Genomic DNA, 21559 nt, shown 5'->3' on the forward strand with positions numbered 1-21559 from the left:
TATCTACATTATTCTCACATTCCCTGTTGATTAAATGTGGTAGCATGTCTTTAGCATGCTTCACTGTGTTTGTTTATGCAATTTTTTATATTTGTACTCAATCTAACTGCCCTCTCCTCTCTGCTCCTCTCCTATCTTCACCTCTGGCGTGCAGCCGATAAAGACAGCACCTCCAAGTGTCTGATGAATACGGCTGGTGTGATAGAGAGGCAGACACTGTGTGTGTGTGAAGTTTTGTGTCTGCTCTGCTTTAAGGGTCTATCAATCTCCCCGCACACATACAAAGTCAGGCAACGATTATCAAATCTAAACAGGGCAGGAAGTGACACACACATTGACACACACACACACACACACACACACACACACACACACACACACACATATATATATATATATATATATATATATATATATATATATATATATATATATATATATATACTATACACACACATTACAGGTATGCTGAGGCTGAGCTCATCAGTCATTATAATGTAGAGTTCCCACAGTGATAGACCGGTGTACTAGAGGAGGAGTGAAACATTTTTCTTTTAGGAGGGACAGCTAACTGCCTATATGTCTATTTACCAAGAAACTATAAAATACAGCTTCCAAAGGTAAATCTATACCAATGCTGATTAGTATTCCACGCTACAGCACCCTGACCTGCATGCTGGGAAGAAAGTGTAATGTCTGTGTGCGTGGGTGTCAGAACAGAGGAGATGCTGAGTTGGGAGAAAACCTGAATTCATGTCAAGAATTATCAAACAGTTAAAAGTGACAGAGAGAGAGACAGAGAGAGAGACAGAGAGAGAAGAAGAAGCAAAACTTGCAGTAAATATGATACTGTAGGTGTTGAAAGAAAGAGGAAGACAGACAGAAAAGAAGAGCATTACAATTGCTTTGAGTCTCACTGTAAAACATAATTTGCTCCATAGGACTTCATTTTAGAGATGGCACTGCGTTCCCAGATCTCAACTAATTGTCGGTGAATACAAATGTTATCATAACCAATGATGAAATGATGACCAAACCTGCAGTAATAACATTAAAATTGTAATAAACCAAAACCCTCTAGCATCACGCTGGACTCTGCCCTAGTCTGTGGTGAGTCGGTACGTAAAGTTTATAAGACAATAGCAACATATGATGAAACAGAATATCCACGTACACACATCTCCATGTTCCCTGTCTCAGTTTGTCACAGAAGACACAAACACTTCCCTCCTCTTGACCACGGACTTCACATAAGACAACTATTCTCTCAACCACATCAGCATGTGTGATCTTTAGGGAGAGGTTGTATTTAGACCACATATTCACAAACAAACCGCTGAACATCACTTATCCTCCCATGGCTTAGAAATCACTGAATTCAGACCACACACATACATACACACACACACATGAAATAAGCAGCAGTAAACGGTGCTAAGCAGCCAAGCAGGAATATAAGACAGGTTACTGCATTATTTATGTCTCTCTGCTGCGTTTAGTATTGCATCCTGATAACACCTATTCAGCAACTTTTCCCCACATGTGCATACCTTAACACACACAGATGCACCCATACATAAATGTGATAAAAACTTACATGCACAGAAACATGCGCACAGAGGGGCACACAAACTGTCGCACTAAGTCCTGACATGTAGAAAAAAACACACATACTTACACAAGGAGCTGCTTTGAAAAAATTGAACTTAATTCTTGTTTGTTGGCCCAAATGCACGTTTTCTGACCTTGTTTCTAAGCTCTCATACAGATTAATTTTCCCTTTGAGTAGGGAGTTTGATTTGACTAAAGAGACACTTTTCAGCCTGTTGCAATCGATTTTGTGATCTGTGAGGACATTGCTATTGGACCATGTTCCGTATTTATTTCCGTTGACCAGAGCCCAAAATGAAAGCATTAGTGGTTTTAGTAAGTGTTTGTGTATGAAAGTGAGAAGGGGTGTCTCACCGTGCTAACCAGAGAGCTTGTTAGGAGCGGGGAAATTATTTGACAGATCAACTTGTAATGACTGGCGCCAATACTCAAAACAGTACAGTGAGTCTCACATTCTCATTTTTGTTGGAAAACGGAACCTGAATATAACAATCTCAAAATATATTCTGAGCATTTGCATCAATGACTGAGAAGGGGAAAATGCTAATTTCCCCATTGATTTCTATGCATTTGTTACTGTTTACAATGCATTTTCGGTAGGATGGCTTGGCACAAGCATCATAAACCACTCCCAAAACATTTCCGGCACTGTCACCTTAAACGGTAGAAATACAGATGCATTTGTAGCCAAAAGCTTTTGTGTGACTCTGGGAATATGAGAAACACTGAAAATAACAGGCTGAAATGTCTTCTTTGGATCAGAACCAAGGAGCTTTTAGTCATTGAAACCTGGGAAAGCTCAGGAATGGACAGACAAAGAGAGAAAGAAAAGAAGAAAGAGGCGGATCAGGACGAAAGAGAGAACGAGAGCATAATGCCAGAACATCTGTCTCTCATCATCTGAAAAGAGAAAGTCAGCAGCTCAGGAAAGCTCACTGGACAGAAAAAACAACTCTCGCACACACACAGACACACAAACAGGTGGGGTAGTGCTTTTCTCCAGGTGCCCTGCATTAAGCCACAGTGGAAAACTACAGAGAGAAAATAGTGTGTGTGTGTGTGTGTGTGTGTGTGTGTGTGTGTGTGTGTGTGTGTGTGTGTGTGTGTGTGTGTGTGTGTGTGTGTGTGTGTGTGTGTGTGTGTGTGTGTGTGTGTGTGTGTGTGTGTGTGTGTGTGTGTGTGTGTGTGTGTGTGTGTGTGTGTGTGTGTTTGTAAAACAGAGAGAGATGGCGGAGGACTACAAAGGGTCTGAGTGATAGTATGTGATACGGAAAAAGAACTGACATGAAAACAGGCTTCTTAACTCAGGAGCAAAGACACTGCCTGATCTATGGGGGCTTCAGTGAGTGGAGAGAGAATATGACAGTGGACAAAAGAAGATGTACAGAGAAAGATTTTAGATCAATAACAGTAAGTGGAAAGCTAACTGAAGGAGAACAGTGTGAGAAAGGGGACAACAAAGAACAGTGTAACAGGAAAAAATAGATATAATGTCCAAGTATGACAAGAGAAGAAGCATTGTAGGTTAAATTAATTGGTTTGGGACAACTCATGCTCCCATGGCTGATCAGCCAAAGTGGACTACTATCCTCGATGTCCACAACTTTACTGTTTGTTTGTTTTATTTGGATGCCCATTAGCTTCAGCATAAGCTAAATGCTATTTTTCCTGGGGTCCTGCAATCTGTCGTGGGACAATACAATTTACGACATCACATTACACACTCAGACATTACACAACATTACACAAAATACAAATCATATTTAAATTGTACAGCTAACTGTGATAAATGATTTGTGGTAATCAGAATAAATAGAAATGTGTGTAGACTATGCACCATTCAGGTACACTATCCAACCAGTCCTCCAAATTACACTTCAAAATATGTTGTCTGTCAGTCTATGCCTTTCAAAACCGTCACAAATCACTGTTGAAAGATAAATCTGTTTTATGACGTGACAACCCTACGGCCTGACCTCTATAACTTTGGGCTTTGGGACTTGAGTGTAAACGTATGTCATCTTGGGGCACTCCCTGAAACGGTTGATTCTGTTATTGTTCTTGGGAGGACAGTCTTTCACTATCAACTATAATCACAGGAGCCTTAAAAAGGCCCCTGCATTACTATCTGTTTTTGATGTCCTGTAGAGCATGAAGGTACGGAAGTGTATTACATTCACCATAGAAAAAAAATGTTGACACCTTATCTCATAATTACGAGATCCTGATCTCGTAATTTTGAGAAAAGATCTCGTAATTATGACATGAATGCATTTTCACAACAGAAAACAGCTCTCTTGTGTGAAGCTTTCAGGCTAGCTGATGCCATGGAAGCAAATAGGCCTACGTCATGTGTTGTTTGTGTCTTAAAGATGAGACATGGTTTTTAATCCACAATGAGCTTGTGCTCAAACTTTAATGTACGAACCAACATCATCACCAAAACCTAGCTTGTAGCTACTCTTCTTCGTCTCCCTTAATACCAACATACACCATGGTCATATACCTAGACACCCTCCGCTGGTCACACTAGGTATTACAGTTGATTAATTACAACACACGTCTCAACTGTTTAGTTTAATCCGTTTTTATTTTGGTTTGGGTTTGAGACATTGGGAGATGCTAATGTCTTTAAGTACTATAGATGGGATTGTTATCAGTTTGTCGACTTTGCACAGGCACCTCAGGACTTTGCGGTTGCTCCGGCGGAAAGCCCATTCTGATCTGTTGGACACCGTAGTGTTTCTGCAGGATCAGTTGAACAAATATGTCCATTAACTAATACTATCTATAAAGTTACATAAGAAGTATCACGCTAACTTAACCCAGCTGAATTTAATGTTACCTCTCGGTGGTACAGTTGATCACTGAGCAGTGGCCTACTGACAACTAGCTAGATATGCCGCCTTCCAGGTGTTTAAAATGATCTCATAATTACGAGATCTTTTCTCAAATTTACGAGATCGCTCAAAATTATGAGTTATTTTCTTGTAATTACGAGATCTTTTCTCAAAATTATGAGATCAGGATCTCATAATTACGAGATAAGGTGTCTAAATTTTATTTTCTATGGTGAATGTAATATGCTTCCGAATGAAGGCCCCCATGATACTATATCTTCCTTATTAACTTCAGTTGACATTGTGTTTAAGCATTCAAGTTTACCTTTAATCATACCATCGAACATGAGGTCAAGTGCTATGCTGTATGTAGTTTACAACTCTGTATGTTCCTGCTTCATCAGTTAACAGGGCCTTGCTGTAAAAGAACCTGTATTCTCTATCCACTCTATATGAATGAAGGTTAAATAAACACAGGTGCTGGTACAGTAGGTTCCTGGCACCCTGTTTGGGACAACTTGTTTGGGAATGTCTTCCTCAGAATCTTCTTCTAGCTCAAAAAAGTAATGTTGCATAATGTTGCATCCAAACACAATCCTAGCTGCATCTTCAGGTTTTAATTAACAAATGTTTCCTAATGTGTGTTGATCAGTGGAACTTAAATTGTGTATATTCCTTGAATCGATTGTATAAAAAATAGTAAAAGCAGCCTACTTAGTGCTATACATAAGCCTTTTAAGATTTGTATGAATAAAGCCACTCTAACACACCATGTGAATGGATTTACAACAGTTGAGGTTCATTCCTTTCCAGGCAGAGAGAACAATGGTGAGAAAACATAGATTGACAGAGTCAGAGAGAATAGTAAAAAAGTGGATGAAAGAGTATAAAAAGATTTCCCACCGTGAAAAGTGGGGCAAAAGAAAGGTGAGGGAGGTTTCTTAATCGGAGCGAGGGAAAACACTGACGGGGAAGGTGTGGTGAAGGAGACAGAGCGCGCTATTAAAGGAGAGGTGAAGTGACACGAAAAGTGGAAAAACAACAGGATGATTCAGCGTGAAGGGAGAGAGAAGAAGGAAAACAACCTGTGGCCTCACACAGCACTGCTCTGGAGGGACTACTGAGGACGCAGAAGGCTTAGCTTACACACAAAAACGTTTTTCTGTGTGGGTGAAGGTTATAAAAGAAGTGAGGACAGGCAAAATGTCCTCATTTGGAGTATGTCCATGATCTCCCCTTCCCCTTGAGGACATTGGTTCTTCACAAGTGTACAAATACAAGAACACACACACACACCCCACACACACACACACACACACACACACACACACACACACACACACACACACACACACACACACACACACACACACACACACACACACACTCACGCACTGATCTCCCCTTCCTCTGTAATTACTCCAGTCATTACCAATGGCCAATGAAGACAATACTAACAGTTTACTAATGACATGATAACTGTAATTAGAAAATCCTGCTGGACCTACTAATTGTCCTTTCCCTTTTACAGACGAAAGAGAGAGGGCGAGAGAGAGAGAGACCGTGCCGAAGATTAATTTGCCTAATGTTTATTCGATCACTGCAAAATAAGTTACATTAAATTGCTTGTTGATGTCAGTGGACCAGCTGCTCTGGCGTTCAACCACTATTATTCTAATGATGGGAAGACTAATGTCCTCTCATTTGATTCCCAATTTTCTTTTTTTTTTCTTTTTAAAGTTGTATGGCTTATTTAAATGTATTTTCTTGAAAGAAATTACCTTAAAGGTCTTATGACATGCTGCTTTTTGGATGCTTTTATATAGGCCTTAGTGGTCCCCTAATACTGTATCTGAAGTCTCTTTTATATAGGCCTTAGTGGTCCCCTAATACTGTATCTGAAGTCTCTTTTATATAGGCCTTAGTGGTCCCCTAATACTGTATCTGAAGTCTCTTTTATATAGGCCTTAGTGGTCCCCTAATACTGTATCTGAAGTCTCTTTTATATAGGCCTTAGTGGTCTCCTAATACTGTATCTGAAGTCTCTTTTATATAGGCCTTAGTGGTCCCCTAATATTGTAGGAAAGGGGAGGTAACCTTTCCCCTTATGACATCATAAGGGGCAGATTCCAGATCGGCCGATCTGAGCTTTCATTTTCTCAAAGGCAGAGCAGGATACCCAGGGCTCGGTTTACGCCCATCGCCGTTTCTAGCCACTGGGGGACCATAGACAGGCTGGGGGAACTCATATTAATGTTAAAAAACCTCATGAAGTGAAATTGTCATGCCATGGGACCTTTAAAAGACAAAAGGAAATGGAAGAACACGGCAGTGCAAATCACTAGATGAATGAGGATAACCCTTAAACCTGAAACCTGGTGGAAAACACCTGCTACCTTGCAGGATAATTAAAATGAAATCAGTTTTGAAAACAGTCTTCAGCAAAGTGTCACCTACCACAGCTAAGCATACTCACAGTTGTCACATATAAAGATTTAAATCCAACCATCACAGAAGAGGGACTTTAATTTGAGTCAGCTACTAAATGGCATGACCTCTTTGAGAACAAAGCTGCCTGGTTTGTTTTATGGTTTCAATATAATGGCCTCTAATACGTGAGTGAAAGCTGAAAAAGAAGCTAAATCACAATTTTAACTATAATGTAATTTCATTCTCAAGATAATCATTTAGAAATTAGAAATTATATATTTTGCCTATATTATAATCAGAGTATTTATTAATGATATGCTTTACCTTGGCCAGAAACCCTCCTGTGCTCGACAGAGGAGAGGGATAAATCTAGTTTGGTTTACTGCAGGTGGCTCCACTCAACTACTGCTTCACACTCTGCTGCTTTCCTCTTATTTCACTAATGCCCTCTCATGCTCTCTCCCTCTCCTGCTTCACCTTTTCCCTCTCTTTTAGCACTAACAAATGCTCACGATTCCTTGTTCTCTCCATCCCTTACTCCTACTCTCCATCGCTGCTGCTCACTTTCTCTTTCATTGTTTCAGTGTGCTTTACTGGGATTGAAGTTTGCAAGCCATATTGATAAAGATTTCCCTGGCCTTCTGTAGCAGCGAATCATCCAAACACATCTGATAATACAGCAGTAATAAAGAACGACTCAATGGGAAAAAAAACAATCATAGAAAATGATGAGAAGATATGGGAAATACAGAGACAAACATGTATGGATGAGCTGATTTCAGAGGCACTAATTGCCCCTTTTTTTTATAGTCGGCTGCAATATATTTTGCTCCTAATATTAAGCATTCACTGACTCGCTCTTTTCTACTCTGTTTGACTTGCCATTATACACTGATGTATTTCTAGCCTTGTTAAAGTACGCTTGCCAATGTTCATATGCACTGAGTAATTATCCATGGAAAACAAACAGTAACAGTTAAATTCATATTCATAGAATACAATATCTGTAATATTTTCGGCTAATAACTTTATGTTTCTAAAGCAAAGTAATTACACAATACGACTGTGTTAAAGTCAGTGAGTCGATTCATTATGTAGTGAGCTAAAACAGGGTATAACCCCATTGTGTGAACAAATGACATGGATGGTTTGTTTTATTGATGGCCAATTGAAGCATAGAAGGCATTATGACCTCCACCAATGTAACATTTAATTATTACAAGCTGACCCCCACGGGGCAACACAGCGCCAGGTTGTGTTAGATGTGGGGCAAAAGCTCAGGGCTAGAAAATAACTAATGCATTAGGAAATCCAGTCACAGTTAGGATACATGGAGTACAAAAGTCTAGTTGTATGCATGCACAACCAAAATACATTCATTTGCAGAATTAGTGAGTGATGCCACAACGTTATTTCCCTCTGTGTAGGTGGAGCTGTTTTACTTTTTCACCCTAAAAGCTGGACAAGAAATATCTTCTCCTCTGTTTCTGACTTTTAAAAATCCCATTGGATTGGTTATAGCTGTCAAAAACAGTCTCAAAAACCAGTCCTTACTGCGTACCTGTGGGAAGTCACCCCACTGTCAGCTTACTTCTCTCACTGTGCATCACAGTGAGCCTGTTTCATCATACAGCATATTTCAGCAGAGACACTATAGAGGCAGACAGCTGGTCTTGAGTGGCCAATTATGTCCGTTTATCTCCCTTGCAGGCACAGCTGCGATCAAATGGAATGAAGAAACAGGATCAAACAGCAGGGCTAAAAATCATTCTTCCGTTTCGTTCACTTCTTTTTGCAGCTTCCCTCTGCCTGTTTCTGTCTCTGTAACTTCCTCCCCCTGTACTTCCATCCCACCCTCCTGCCCCTCTCTCTCTCTCTCTCTCTTTATATATATATACACACTTCTTAGTCTCACTATGCTTTTCTTGCTCATCTCTCCGGAGACAGCAGAGCAGAGGCATCTGTAAAAGTTTACTGCTGAGGAAGCTTCATGCATAGCCTAGTGCTGAGCATGTGTGTGTGTGTGTGTGTGTGTGTGTGTGTGTGTGTGTGTGTGTGTGTGTGTGTGTGTGTGTGTGTGTGTGTGTGTGTGTGTGTGTGCTCCAGTGGTTCTCGAAGTACCAGCAGAGAGATCTCAAAAGGGAGCTTAAGGTAGTGGTAGTAATGGGTTAAAGCGGAACTACTTTGTTACGGGGAAAGATTGTGGTCATGGTTAAAAAAAGCGATGATGACTACTGCTAGGAGGCAGAAGAGAAACCCGGTCTCGTGATGTCGAAGTCAAACTCTTTGTGCATTTACCCCTGAATAGCACAACTTCTCTTCAAATGTGTGCTTTTCACAAGATCCTGACTCTATACTTCCTACATCAACTTTTAGATGTTAATCCAACCATCAAATGACCAGTTGTCATTTGTCTGGATAGGGTCGTCTCTGAAATACTATAGATTTTACAATCTCAGCAGTTATCAGTTATTTATGATAACCTAAGCACTTAGAGGTGACATCACCCATATCATCTGTTTGCAGTGGCAGGGCACATACTGTATCTTCTCAGATGAGAGGTGAAGTGTGATGTAAAGAATGCCTCCACTGTGCTCTCTGTATGCTGTTATTTTCCAAAACAACATTTGGCAGAAGGGCCACTCAATCCAAGTCATGAGACCTGCAAAAGCCCCAGCTAGCCTCCTGAATAAGCCCTAAATCAATAAAACCTAGAATGCAACCAACTTCCCCACAGCTTCCACTTTCTCAACTCAACCAACAAACCTCTTTTGTCAATTGTGTACACACAAATGTATCTCAAAGCAGAAAGTGGGCCTTGAGGTGAGTTTAAAAAAAATTATTCTCCCAAGTCCTCTGTCTTTTTTTTTTTCTTCTTCATAGATAGCTATTAGAAACCAGAGACACTGAGGGGGAAAAAACTGTTTTTGTTTGTTGCTTCTAAATCCATGAAGGTGATCACTGTGAAATCGTGTGGGCTATAAATGATATTTTCTTAAAGCTCATTTGGTTTATAAAACAACCGGTGATTCACGACATGGGGGTTTGTTTTAACCAACTAAAACTTCTCCATTCTGTGCAGCAGAGAAGATCGGTGCTTTAAAGAGTTTTCTAGTTTTCGCCCTTTGCTTAGAATTTGTTTATAGCCTACGCATAACAAAAAAACGTACAAAGACCTACGTTTAACTCATCAGACCAGACCAATGAGCGTACCCTTTTTGCCTTGCCACCTTTAATCGAGTGTAAATCGCACCGTTTATCACATCAGAATGCAGTCACAAACCCCATCGGTGCGCACGGACTGGGGAAGTGCAAGACGTCCGCAGCTTCGGACCTCCGTGAGTGTGGAGCGCCGGTGCTGGCCTCCGATAGACGGAGACAGGAGCCCGGTCACACTCACTGCCACCTCTTCACATAACCGGCAATAACATTTAAAAAGGGGTGCCCCGTTGCACGAAGCTGCAAGCATCGAGGTAAAAATCTTTCAAGGAATGTTATTAGACTTCATCATCGTGGCACCGCACGAGACAAACTACAACAAGCGCGATATGAACTCTACTGAGCAAGCTACCTACTGACCAAAGCTGGCACAGGCATTAGTCCCGGTAGGAATACTATGGAAACATTATAGTGATTTTTCATTACTGAACGGCTCTCCTGAGAGCATTCATTGATTAAGCTGCAGATTTTAAATGTACACAGCATGTTTAAGATGTTTTTCAAGAAGACAAAAATCAATATTGATACCAAGCCAGCATGCCTCAGTTATTATAGGACGGAGTGAAACCAGCAGTGGAGTGGGGCGATGAAAACGTTGCCGTTAATGAGAATACTACCGTTTATCTATTACAAAGTTGTCCGGATAGAAACGGGCGATATCAAGCATTAACCCTGATGCAAAATTAATTAAGGCTTGTGTTAGAGAAAAAAACAAACAACTGATTTAGTTCACGATGATGACTCATTACAAGTCGTTTACATACTTTTATTTCATTTTACTTTTCCACCTCTGGTGCCGACCGCGATATGAGGCAATGCTGCGTTAAAAGAAAACTGGACATCCTGTAGCTTATCTCCTTCCTACTGTGGACTAATCAGTGTCCCTCGACACTGTGGTTTTCAACGCATTATGTATAAGGAGGTAAAGGCGTAATGGAAAAATGCGTAATGATTTTGCTGTCCCTAAAATGTAATTTTTTCATTACGCATTCTGGCTTGACGTGGGAACACCACGTTTGAATACCGAAACACCCCATCTCTAATGTGTTTAATAGACTACATACTTGAGTGATGTGGATTGGGAACATGTTCTCTCAAAAAAGCGGTTAAATTTCCATTTAACACCTACGTGTGACTGTGATTTGAGCAGGCTGCAAAAGTGTCAAACTTACCTCCTTCCTCTGCTTTGACTGCTGAAGGCGAGAGAAAAGCCAGTAAACATCCACAAAGCCATATGAATAAATCCATCTTTTTCCCTCGGATGTGGAGAAAAAAACACCTATTCTCCTCCTCTGTGGTTTTATTTTGTTTATCTGAGATAACGCTGCAGTCCAAAGTCCACCTTTCCTCTCCTTTTTCACAGTTCTCTTTTTCTTTGAGGCGCAACACAAGTAGTGGCCAACATTCAACACAAATGCCGGGTTGCGTTCACTGGGCTCTCCAAGAATATCGCAAAGTTTGTGCACTATTTGTACGAGCTTTGTCCACGTGTGCTTCTTCTTTTAAAGATCTGAAGGATCTGAAATCTGCGCAATATCTACTCTAAACACATATTTAAAGCCTCAGAATCCATTGCTGTGCACACAGTCGGCAGCACCGTTTCCCAGTCAGTCACAACGCGCGTGGCAATATAAACCTCACTGACACTGTTGACAGTCAAAATCATAAATTTCAAACAAAGTAGAAATCACTGGTTAAAACCACCACGGACCAACAGAAATATTTGCCGAGGACTATTAAGTTTGGCATAACATGAACAAAGTGTTTCCTCTTCGTCTCGATAAAATATCCAAAAATCTTTTGCTCTGGTTCTTATTCCCAGTTGCGCATTTGCTTGGTAAAAGGACATATGATTTAAAAAGAAAAAAACATTTCCCCATCGACGATCCTCTTAATATACTGCCCCTATAACAGTCCGTTCTTGCGCAAAAGATAACACAAGATCTCCTGGAAGAGGCGGCTCCAGCGTTCGTGCGTAAAACTGATCGGGAGCAAATAAACGTGCAGCCTCTCCGCTCTCCTCCTGCAAACTGTGCTTTTCTTCGCTGACACTCTCTTCTATCCCCGCTCCTTCCCCTCTCTCTCGCTCTCTCTCTCTCTCTCTCTCTCTCTCTCTCTCCTTGACGCTCAAGATATGTCTCTCTCTCTCGCAGTCTCTCTCTCGTTCTCTCGCTCAGTGCGCTCCTTCCCCTCCGATCTCCGCCGGGTTTGTGACAGTGAGCAGGACTGCTCACTCAGTCCCCTGTCTCGGTGTGCGTGCACGCCGTGCGCGCGAGCGTGTATCGGATTACAGTAGGCACCTCGGCCCGCCTCCATATAGCCCCTCACTGATTAAAGAGCAGTTTCATCCCCCTCTCACTCTCTTCTCTCTCTCTCTCTCTCTCTCTCTCTCTCTCTCTCTCTCTCTCTCTCTCTTTTTGCCTCACCCTCTCTATCTGTCCCTCTGATTCATGTAGGCCCATACCAATTTTCTCCCAGTCGTTCTTCCATCCCCTCCGCTTTATTTCCTTTCTCTTTTTTAGATATTCCATCCTTTCCTCTTTTATTTCGTCTCTCTCTCTCTCTCTCTCTCTCTCTCTCTCTCTCTCTCTCTCTCTCTCTCTCTCTCTCTCCCTATTCTTCCCGCACCTTTCTTTCGGTTTCTAGTATTATATAGACTAGAGGGAGGTGGAAAGAAGAAAGGCAGAAAACAGGGCGACCCACAGCACAGCTTTATGAGCTTTGTAGTAGTGCTGGGAGCTTTCAAAGGAACCGGGTGCTGCTTTACAGCATTATGGCGGAAACACTGACCATGTACTGTATACTAACTAATGAAAATGGAACGGAATCTAATGAGTGACTTTGTCATCAATTACCAAAAATGCTTTACTAATGGTCTTTGATTAACTAACAACATCATTTTCTTTTCTGTGAAAAAGACAGATTTACTTGTCATGCAGAGCAGCCATTGTGGTAATGATGGTTGAGCTCTTGGATGCAAATATTCACACACACACACACACACACACACACACACACACACACACACACACACACACACACACACACACACACTTATCTGCAGGACAGGGGGGAAAAGCTGTTAACCAAGGGCACATGGGTCAGTAGCAAACAGAATCTAAATAAGGGAAGGAAGATACCGACAGCAATACAATACTGACACACACACACACACACACACACACACACACACACACACACACACACACACACACACACACACACACACACACACACACACACCATCGGGATTAAATGGCAAATAGCCAGGGGGGATAATCTCATGGGAAAAATGCATTTAACTTGGCTGAATTTCTGTCCACTTGCTGTCTAAAACTAGTATTTCCCTCTCTTTCTTTTCTGGTTCCTTCTCTCCCTCTCACTCTCTCTCACTAGTATAATACAGGGAGGATGTCAGTGGGAGGTGTGTTTTAGGGCCTGTACGACACCAAAGCTTGTGGTCTAAAAAACTAACCAAACCATGGCTCTCGCAGTGCCTTCCCATGACACACCCTGCACACATTCACACACAGATGCACACACATATAGGCCATAATGACACAGCTGAACTCCCCATTGACCGCTCAGTTAAAATCACGTTGTGTACTGAGTTATCTCGTGGGAAGGAAATCCCTTTCAAACCTCTTTTTCTTTCATGACAAGAAAGTCACACGATTGCACAGGCTTTTTTTCTTCTTCTTTTTTTACATCATGTGACAATTATTTACAGCCCCTTGAACTTTTCTGACACAAGTTTCTGTAAAACAAGGGAACAGCAACATGTGATTACTTATTTTCATAATCACAGTCCTGACCGAGGGAGGAAGGAAGGAAGCTTAATGAGCTATAATCTCATGTCCTGATCAGTTTTACTTTTACTGTAACATGCCTACAATTACCAGTAGGCAGGTGATTCACTGGTCTCAGTTCAGGACAGTGACACACAGGCGCAGATACACACCATCAAACTGTCACTCAGATGTTTCCTAACATCTCTGGAGGTCTGAAGATATTAAGTTCTTTTTCCATGACATGTCTGGGTGAGTGTAAGAGAGAGAGAGAGTAACAGTCACTCATTCCTTGGGTCCCTCTAGTCGTGTGACCCCTGTAACCTGTCCCTCTTACCCCGCTTGCTCCCCTCGTCCTGTGTCTTTCTACTGAAACTAAACCCACCCTGGCCCACTGGAATCTGTCAAGTGATGAGAGCATAGAGCAATCACATGCTAATATCAATATAACATTCCACCAAGCTGTTAGAAATGTCTCATTTTGACCAACAGAGATCAGGTAGACGCACCACTCTGTGAGTAATCTATCTGAGATGTTGAACAGCAAATTGCTGCTGGCACTGTTGGCACTGTTGTCCCATATTATGCTCATTTTCTGGTTCATACTTGTATTTTGGGTTTCTACTAGAACATGTTTACATGCTTTGATGTTCAAAAAACCACATTATTTTTCTTATACGGTCTGTCTGAATATAAATGTATTCACCCTCTGTCTGAAATGCTCCGTTTTAGTGTCTGTCTCTTTTTAAGCCCTCCTCCAGAAAAAGCCCAGTTTGCTCTGATTGCTCAATGTTTCCGGGTCTTCCACAACTGCACTCTTAGCCTCTCTGCAACGTCATTGAAGCCGGGGAATGACTGTAATGGCACTTTCAATATAGTATACGTAGTTGTGACATAACAACCGTACGGAAATCCTGACAGCTCATTTAAACTCACCGTTTCTGAATAAGGGCTGTGTGCATTTCTCTGTGGATTGAGCGTGTTGATACTTTAACTGTATGGAAGTCTCACTTTTTACAATATAGGACCTTGAAATCGTCAAACTTTTAGGAATGAAAAACAGCCTTTTTGTAACATAAGTTTTTGTAGTGGTGTTTAAAGATTAACATGTTTACGTTCTTTGACTCCACAGAGAGGCATTCAGTGTTTAAGAGAAGTGAAATAATTAAAATAGCGTAAGATTGTAGTTCAAGTTTTGCTTTCACATGGGAACAGAGCACGCTGAATGCAAAAAAAAAAAAAAAGTACGTTAAATCTTAGTATCCACAAGTTGGCAGAGAGACTTTGGACAGGAAGAGTCAGCCGTAACCTCTGAGAGTCATTCTGAATTCACACCAACCCACATGGACCATGCCTTCTGGACTTTCCCTTCACACATTCTTTCGTATAACTTGCAACAGTATGTTGTGAAACTAGGATATGCTAATCCATGACACCTTTTTCTGCTTGCCAAGCAGTGGACTGGGATTCCCAGAAGTCACAACTGAGAATCCATTTTAGGGAAATGGACAGAATTGCTGCTTGTGCTCACAGACAGTGTTTCTATCTGACTGGAAACTACCTGCAGAGTTCTTATGTCATAGCATGTTAAGATGAATTTGTAGGGCTATGTTTATGTGATGCCACTCTTTTCAAACATCTTAACTTGGCATTACAGTGATGCGTTTTGCCAGATTATGAAGCTGATATTATACTCATAGGTTGTATAGTCATCTCCTGATCGGCAGTCTTACTACTAACAGCTAGAAGTTTTATTTCTTCAAGTTTATTTCTTACCTGACACTACTGGGTTTAGTCATTGAATGGGAAAAAGTAAAACACAAATGCTTTCATATGAAAACGTATTCAAGTGCGTGTTGCAACAGAGCTGTGAAAGCAGTAGAGGGTAAGGTGATCCTTGTGCTGCGTCAGGGGAAGAACTTGTCTGCTGGCCTGACGACAAGCACTACTGGCTCTGTCCACACCTTGCCAACACACTGCATCCTCTATCACTCTCTCTGGTTCTGTTGATTTGATGAATCATTTTATGCATTCATTTCTTTCATTTCATTACTTTCTTGTTTTTTCGACACTATCTCTGTGTATCTGTCATTTTGCCATCTCTTCATTCATAAGTTTCCCTTCCTTGTTCACTCATACTTTTTTATTTTGTTTCTTTTGTTTTGTTTTACCCATTTTTTGTCCTTCTTTTCATTTCCTTTCCTTTTCTCTCTTCTCTCCACACATTGCCATTCTCCGCTCCCTTTTCCCCCTCTCTGTCCCTCCAGGGGCCACGTGGGATTCACTTTGGGGAGTTAAGCGATGCAGACCAACTGCCTTGAGACTTGAGACCCCCCACGCATAAACCTGTTTTTCTTTTTTGAAACGAAAAAAAAACTAAATCAGCAATATCAGTGTTTTTGTGAAGGTCTCCCCAAAGCAAATCTCCTCTAAAAGCCCCTCGAAATAAGGTCAGCCCAGGCCATTGGAAACACACCACAAACCAGTAAGATCCTCTATTTGACCCAATTCTAAAAAAAACATGTTGATACTAAATTGAAAATCAACTTAAAAACTACTGTAGAAAAAAACCTTCAAATCTAAGATCCACTTTGAACTTATATTGCAAGTAACCTCCAATCAAATCTTCACAAATAGAAGCGGTGTTATTTTAAACACGAGGAGTCTTTGCAGGAAGTCACTGCTTGCTTTCCCCTTGTTTACCACAATATCAGTTTCTAAGGATTCCTGTAATTATAATGTCAGGCATATGAAATGATGGTTCAGCAGCCAGCTAGGGATAAAATTAAAATGAAATGTGACATAATAAAATCATTAACATATTTGCAACTTGTGCTGCCCTCTGCAAATATGGTTTCTGTATTTTGGAGACGGTCCTCCCCTGAGAATGGCGTACATAAGTCGTTTGTTCAAGTAGCAATTACGAGTCATATTTCCGTTTATAGTGGCAACGCCCTCTAGTGGCTGTAGTAATTATGACGGAAGCAAGCAAGAAGTAAACAGACAGAGGGCTCTATCATGCACCCGGCACAGTGCAGCACAAAGCCTGACGCAAGTGTCTTTGCTAGTTTAAGACTGACGCAGTTGTCAATTTCCCATCCAGCGCCCGCGTCGTTTAAATAGCAAATGTACCTGCGCCCATCTTTGCGCTCATGGGCGTGCTGGTCTTACAGGGAGGTGTGTTCAGGTGAATTCTTGGCGTATTGCTATCTTGAGGCAGCGGGAAGTGATCGCGCCATTGACCAACAAAAACCTGGTCTAAAGTCAATAGCGCAGCATTTCATTAGCATTTTATTTCATTATTTCATATTTCAAGCGCACACTACGCTTGTTACACACACACTACGCTTGTTACACACACACAGGGAAGCGCAGCAGCACACAAACAAAAGCAAAAGATTACAAATACAAATATTACGTTACCAATCCGCCATCATAATAGCAATGCGCCAAGGTACTTGCTTACTTACTTATAAGCGTAACCGGAAGTGAAGTAACGTAACAAATGTCAATCATTTTACGTTGACATGCAAAACCGCGACCGTTATGGAAAACGCTCCTGTGGGTCGTATTAGAGGGAAGAAATAAACAACCTATATCGTTGCATGTTTTGGAGGACTTGTTGGTGTTTTGTTGACCGTTTTTAACACCTTTAGAACACTACAAAATAATATCAAAATACTCCATGCTGTACACTTTGTTTTGATGTTAACAAAGTGCATGTGTGAATGTGTGTGTCTGTATGTGCATGCATCAATTCAGGCTGCAATGAGGCTCAGTAATGTTAGGACATCCAAAGTAATCACCAAGATGTTACCAGTCTGCAGAGCTTTCTCCCGATCCTCCTGATTACCACTTTACTGCCTCTTTCCTCCCCCAATTCATCTTTGAGGTTAATGGCACATAGAGAATGTAGTGATCTCAGAGGGACCAATGGCTCTGCATTCATCAACCTCTCCTCACTTCTGCGCATATGCGTGTGTGCCTAGGAATAAATGTTTGTGTATGTGTCTGCATGCTGGAGAGTTAAAAGATGTCTTTCTGAGTGCATAGTTGGAAGCTCTCTTCTGTATATTCATTTTTTTTTTTTTTAACCTGCACATAAGTGTGTGTAGTGTCAACCTGTTGGCACCTCCAGACTCCAGGGATGTTGCTGTGGCTGTATTCCGTCCAGTTTTTCACCACTGTCCAATTTCCTGTTCAAGATCTCTCCCAGCTCACAAATCATGTTTCCTCTTCTCTCCTAGTGTCATAAACTTAGAGCAAATGCAGAGTTAGACATGTCTAATCATTGGAAAAACAATATTCTACTTAATAGCAAACCCCCTATACAACGACAAAATAAAAACATTCACTCTTCACCTGACCCACAGCTATCAAAGTGTCTCACGAACAGACACATTCACGCACAGAGAGTAAATATTTATGTTTGCATACATCACCCATGGACTGGCCATATTTATCTGTAGTGCAGCAGATATTTCATCTACGGTGTGGGTACACAAGCACTGAAAACACTCGGCAATGGAAACACACACACAACACACATACACACTCCCTGTGGCCTCATCAATAAGCCATATTACTGAGCAGGTCTTACGGGAAGCCACAGTAAATTAGCGTGTCAACAGTTAACATGGGCTGCACTGACACACTCATTTACTGCTGGAGCAGAGCGGAGACATGCTACAGACAAAAAACACACACACACACACACAAACACACACACACACACACACACACACACACAGTAGCAGAGTACAGATATAGACAAACAGATCTGACACATACACACATGGAGCTGACAACATACATATATGTTCCGGTGTTACCCTGCTGTGTGTTTACGTGTGCATGAGTGTGGATATTTGTTTCTATCCTACGATGTCCATGTGTGCATTTCTGTGTGGGTGCACAACTAAGTGGTGATAATCACAGTACAGCCGGTGGAGACTGCAGGGAGTCCACTCAGCTATTAGCAAGGACACAGAGATGCTAGAGAGAGACAAATATATACACAGCCACAAATACACACACACACACACACACACACACACACACACACAAACAAGCACAGGCGTTCACTGATACATGGATACATACAAACAAGCAGTGTACAGGCATCGCAGTGCGCTGTCAGAGCCGAGCAGTCGGTGAAAAATGTTTGCTCTTTCTAATAACTTTATTGTCCAGCTTTCTCTCTTATCTCTCCATAGCTTCTGTATGTCTCGTTTCCCTTTTGTTCTCTCTATCATCAAACTAGCTTTACCTTTTTCTCTTTACTTCCCTCTCTTTTACACTTCTGGTTTTTCTTTCAGCCTCTTTTATCCTGTACCATTTTCTTGCCTCTGTCTGACTTTCTCATTTACTGCTTTCTACTACCGTATTTTTTTCCTTGCCCTCCCCCCCGTCTCTCTCTCTCTCTCTCTCGCTGTGTCTTCTCTCTCTTTCTCTCTGTGTGGTCGTAGATAAGGATGTCCTCTCTGGATGTTCGACTCTGCTGGTAGCGCAGCATCAGCAGCAGTAGTTAGCAGCAGCAGTTAGCAGCTTAGTGTTCCTCAGTGGGGAAATGACAGGTGCTGCAAAGATGGCAAACTGACTTTGTAACTAGTCGTCTAAGGCTTGTAATTGAAATGTTACTGCTACTTTTGGAGTAGGTATCAAAGTGATATCAAAGTCTTTTTCAAATGGACTGCAATTAAAGGTCCCATATCATGCTCATTTTCAGGTTCATACTTGTATTTTAGGTTTCTACTAGAACATGTTTACATGCTTTAATGTTAAAAAAAAACAGTATTTAATAGCATTATTATTAATTAGCATTATTAAATAGCACCTTGAGCTACTTTATAATAAAAAAGACATGGAAATCTCACTTTTTACAATATATATTTGAACGTGGGCTCATAACTTACTGTAGGCTAAGGGTTACATATCTTTAAAACTAGTTGTTGAATTTGATGTATGCTCTCACAGCTGTTGTTTGACACATTTAGAAATGAAATGGCTTTTAGCTGAACAGTAATTATAAGTCTAAAAGATGAATGGCCATTGAGCTTTGTTGTTGAAATTACCTTTTTAAGAGTTGCAGCTGGAATTTTCTTTGCTTATGTTTCTTTGGTAAAGAAAATTTTTTATACTGAATGTGTTTCATGCAAAGCGGTCACTGCTGATGTTTTTGCGCTGCACTTTATGGAGATAACTTTCAGTTTGTGTGACCACTATGTCAGGTCCTTTCCTTTTGAATTTGTGATGACGTTGAAGGATAAATATAAGAAATATGAGTAGTGAAAAGGTTATTGTTATGTTTAAACAGCCTTTATTTTTTGTAACTTTCCAACAGTCAGTATAGCCTACTTTCTTTAGCGATTGGCCAGGTGTGCAGAGGTGTAAAAATGGACAGAGCTGTACTCTCCACTTTCATCATATTTCTTCTACTGTTGCTTTCAATGTGAATTGCTAAACCACAGCGATCACCTTGGTGTTAGCTGCGATTAGAGGCATTGGGCTTTCACAGGAGAGGTGGAAGTGTAACTGAAATCAGGATCAAGTTCTGAACATCTGGGGCAGATAAGTGCACACTGACGGGCTTTTCTTTTCATCACCACTCCATATTATTGAATTGAACTTTGTAATATTTTATTTCCTGCAGCCTGATCATTGATCTCTTGTCCTTCTAGACTAGACTAAGACTAAGACTAATTTATTTACTAATTTAAACACTTATAAAAGCCCTTCTCCATCCCCAGCTTTTTGTTCCACCTTGAAGGTCAGCTTATCTAAGAAAGTATGTCCACCTCGACTCTTTTAACACAGTGGATGGTTTGTTGTCCCACCTTGTTTTATTTGACCACTTTAATCGAACACAGGACTCTTAAAGTGGCAAACAGCAGAAGGTTTCTGAAACTGGGTGGAGCTGTAGTTATTTAAGGTTTTTATGATCCTAGCAGAAAAAAAAACCTTTTGCACATTGGAAATACACAGACACTAAGTGAGAGCATCACTGATTACAGGGATTTCTTTTTTCCTCTTACTCTTCACTCTTTTATTATTCTAACTTCAGATCAGTTCATTAGTCACACCATTTTTCTCTATTTAAGGCACCAGCAATAGGATTTCAGTAATTGGAACTAACTGTACTTTAGTGTATGGGAAACACACACGCACACATACGCATACACGCACTCACGTTTTCACGACCCACTACCTTCCAATTGCAGACAGTACAGTCATATGTATGGTGGTATTGTTAAAGAGAAACAAAAGACAGACCTGTTTATGGGCAAGTCACTCAACTGTAACACTGGGAGTACAGTGAAGCATGGGTCACTGGTCACCAGTATGTAGTACAAACATAAACACACACACACACACACACACACACACACACACACACACACATACTTTCAATGACGGGATGGAGAGCATCTTCACATCATTCCCTGTTAATAATGACATTATCAATAACAACAGCCTCAGGGACATGTGTGAGTGTGTCTGGCTGTTTGAGGAGTGGATCCCTCGGGCTGTGGAAAGCACAATAACAGTGGTTCTTTTGCCTCGGAATCCCTTGTTGTCTTAGATGACACAAAGTGATAGGATTATCAGTAATGGCTTAATCACACCCACGGCACCAACACCCACACAAACACACACACCAAATGCGGAGAC

At 41.1% G+C, this 21559-nt stretch overlaps 1 protein-coding gene across 3 annotated transcripts in view; it reads right to left on the reverse strand.

Annotated features, from left to right (window-relative positions):
- Positions 1 to 12425, reverse strand: part of LOC144526082 (neuropilin-2-like) — a 106498-nt gene extending 94073 nt beyond the window's left edge. For 2 of the 3 annotated variants that reach the window (XM_078263291.1, XM_078263288.1), the window contains exon 1: positions 11273 to 12422. In XM_078263291.1, the coding sequence (XP_078119417.1) occupies positions 11273 to 11348 (76 nt within the window). In that variant the 5' untranslated portion in view covers positions 11349 to 12422. Of the gene's footprint in view, positions 1 to 11272 lie in introns of all 3 variants that reach the window. The other variant, XM_078263290.1, reaches the window with a different exon arrangement.
- Between the last annotated feature and the right edge of the window lie 9134 nt (positions 12426 to 21559).

The sequence above is a fragment of the Sander vitreus genome, chromosome 11, assembly GCF_031162955.1.
Source record: "Sander vitreus isolate 19-12246 chromosome 11, sanVit1, whole genome shotgun sequence".
Taxonomy (NCBI): domain Eukaryota; kingdom Metazoa; phylum Chordata; class Actinopteri; order Perciformes; family Percidae; genus Sander; species Sander vitreus.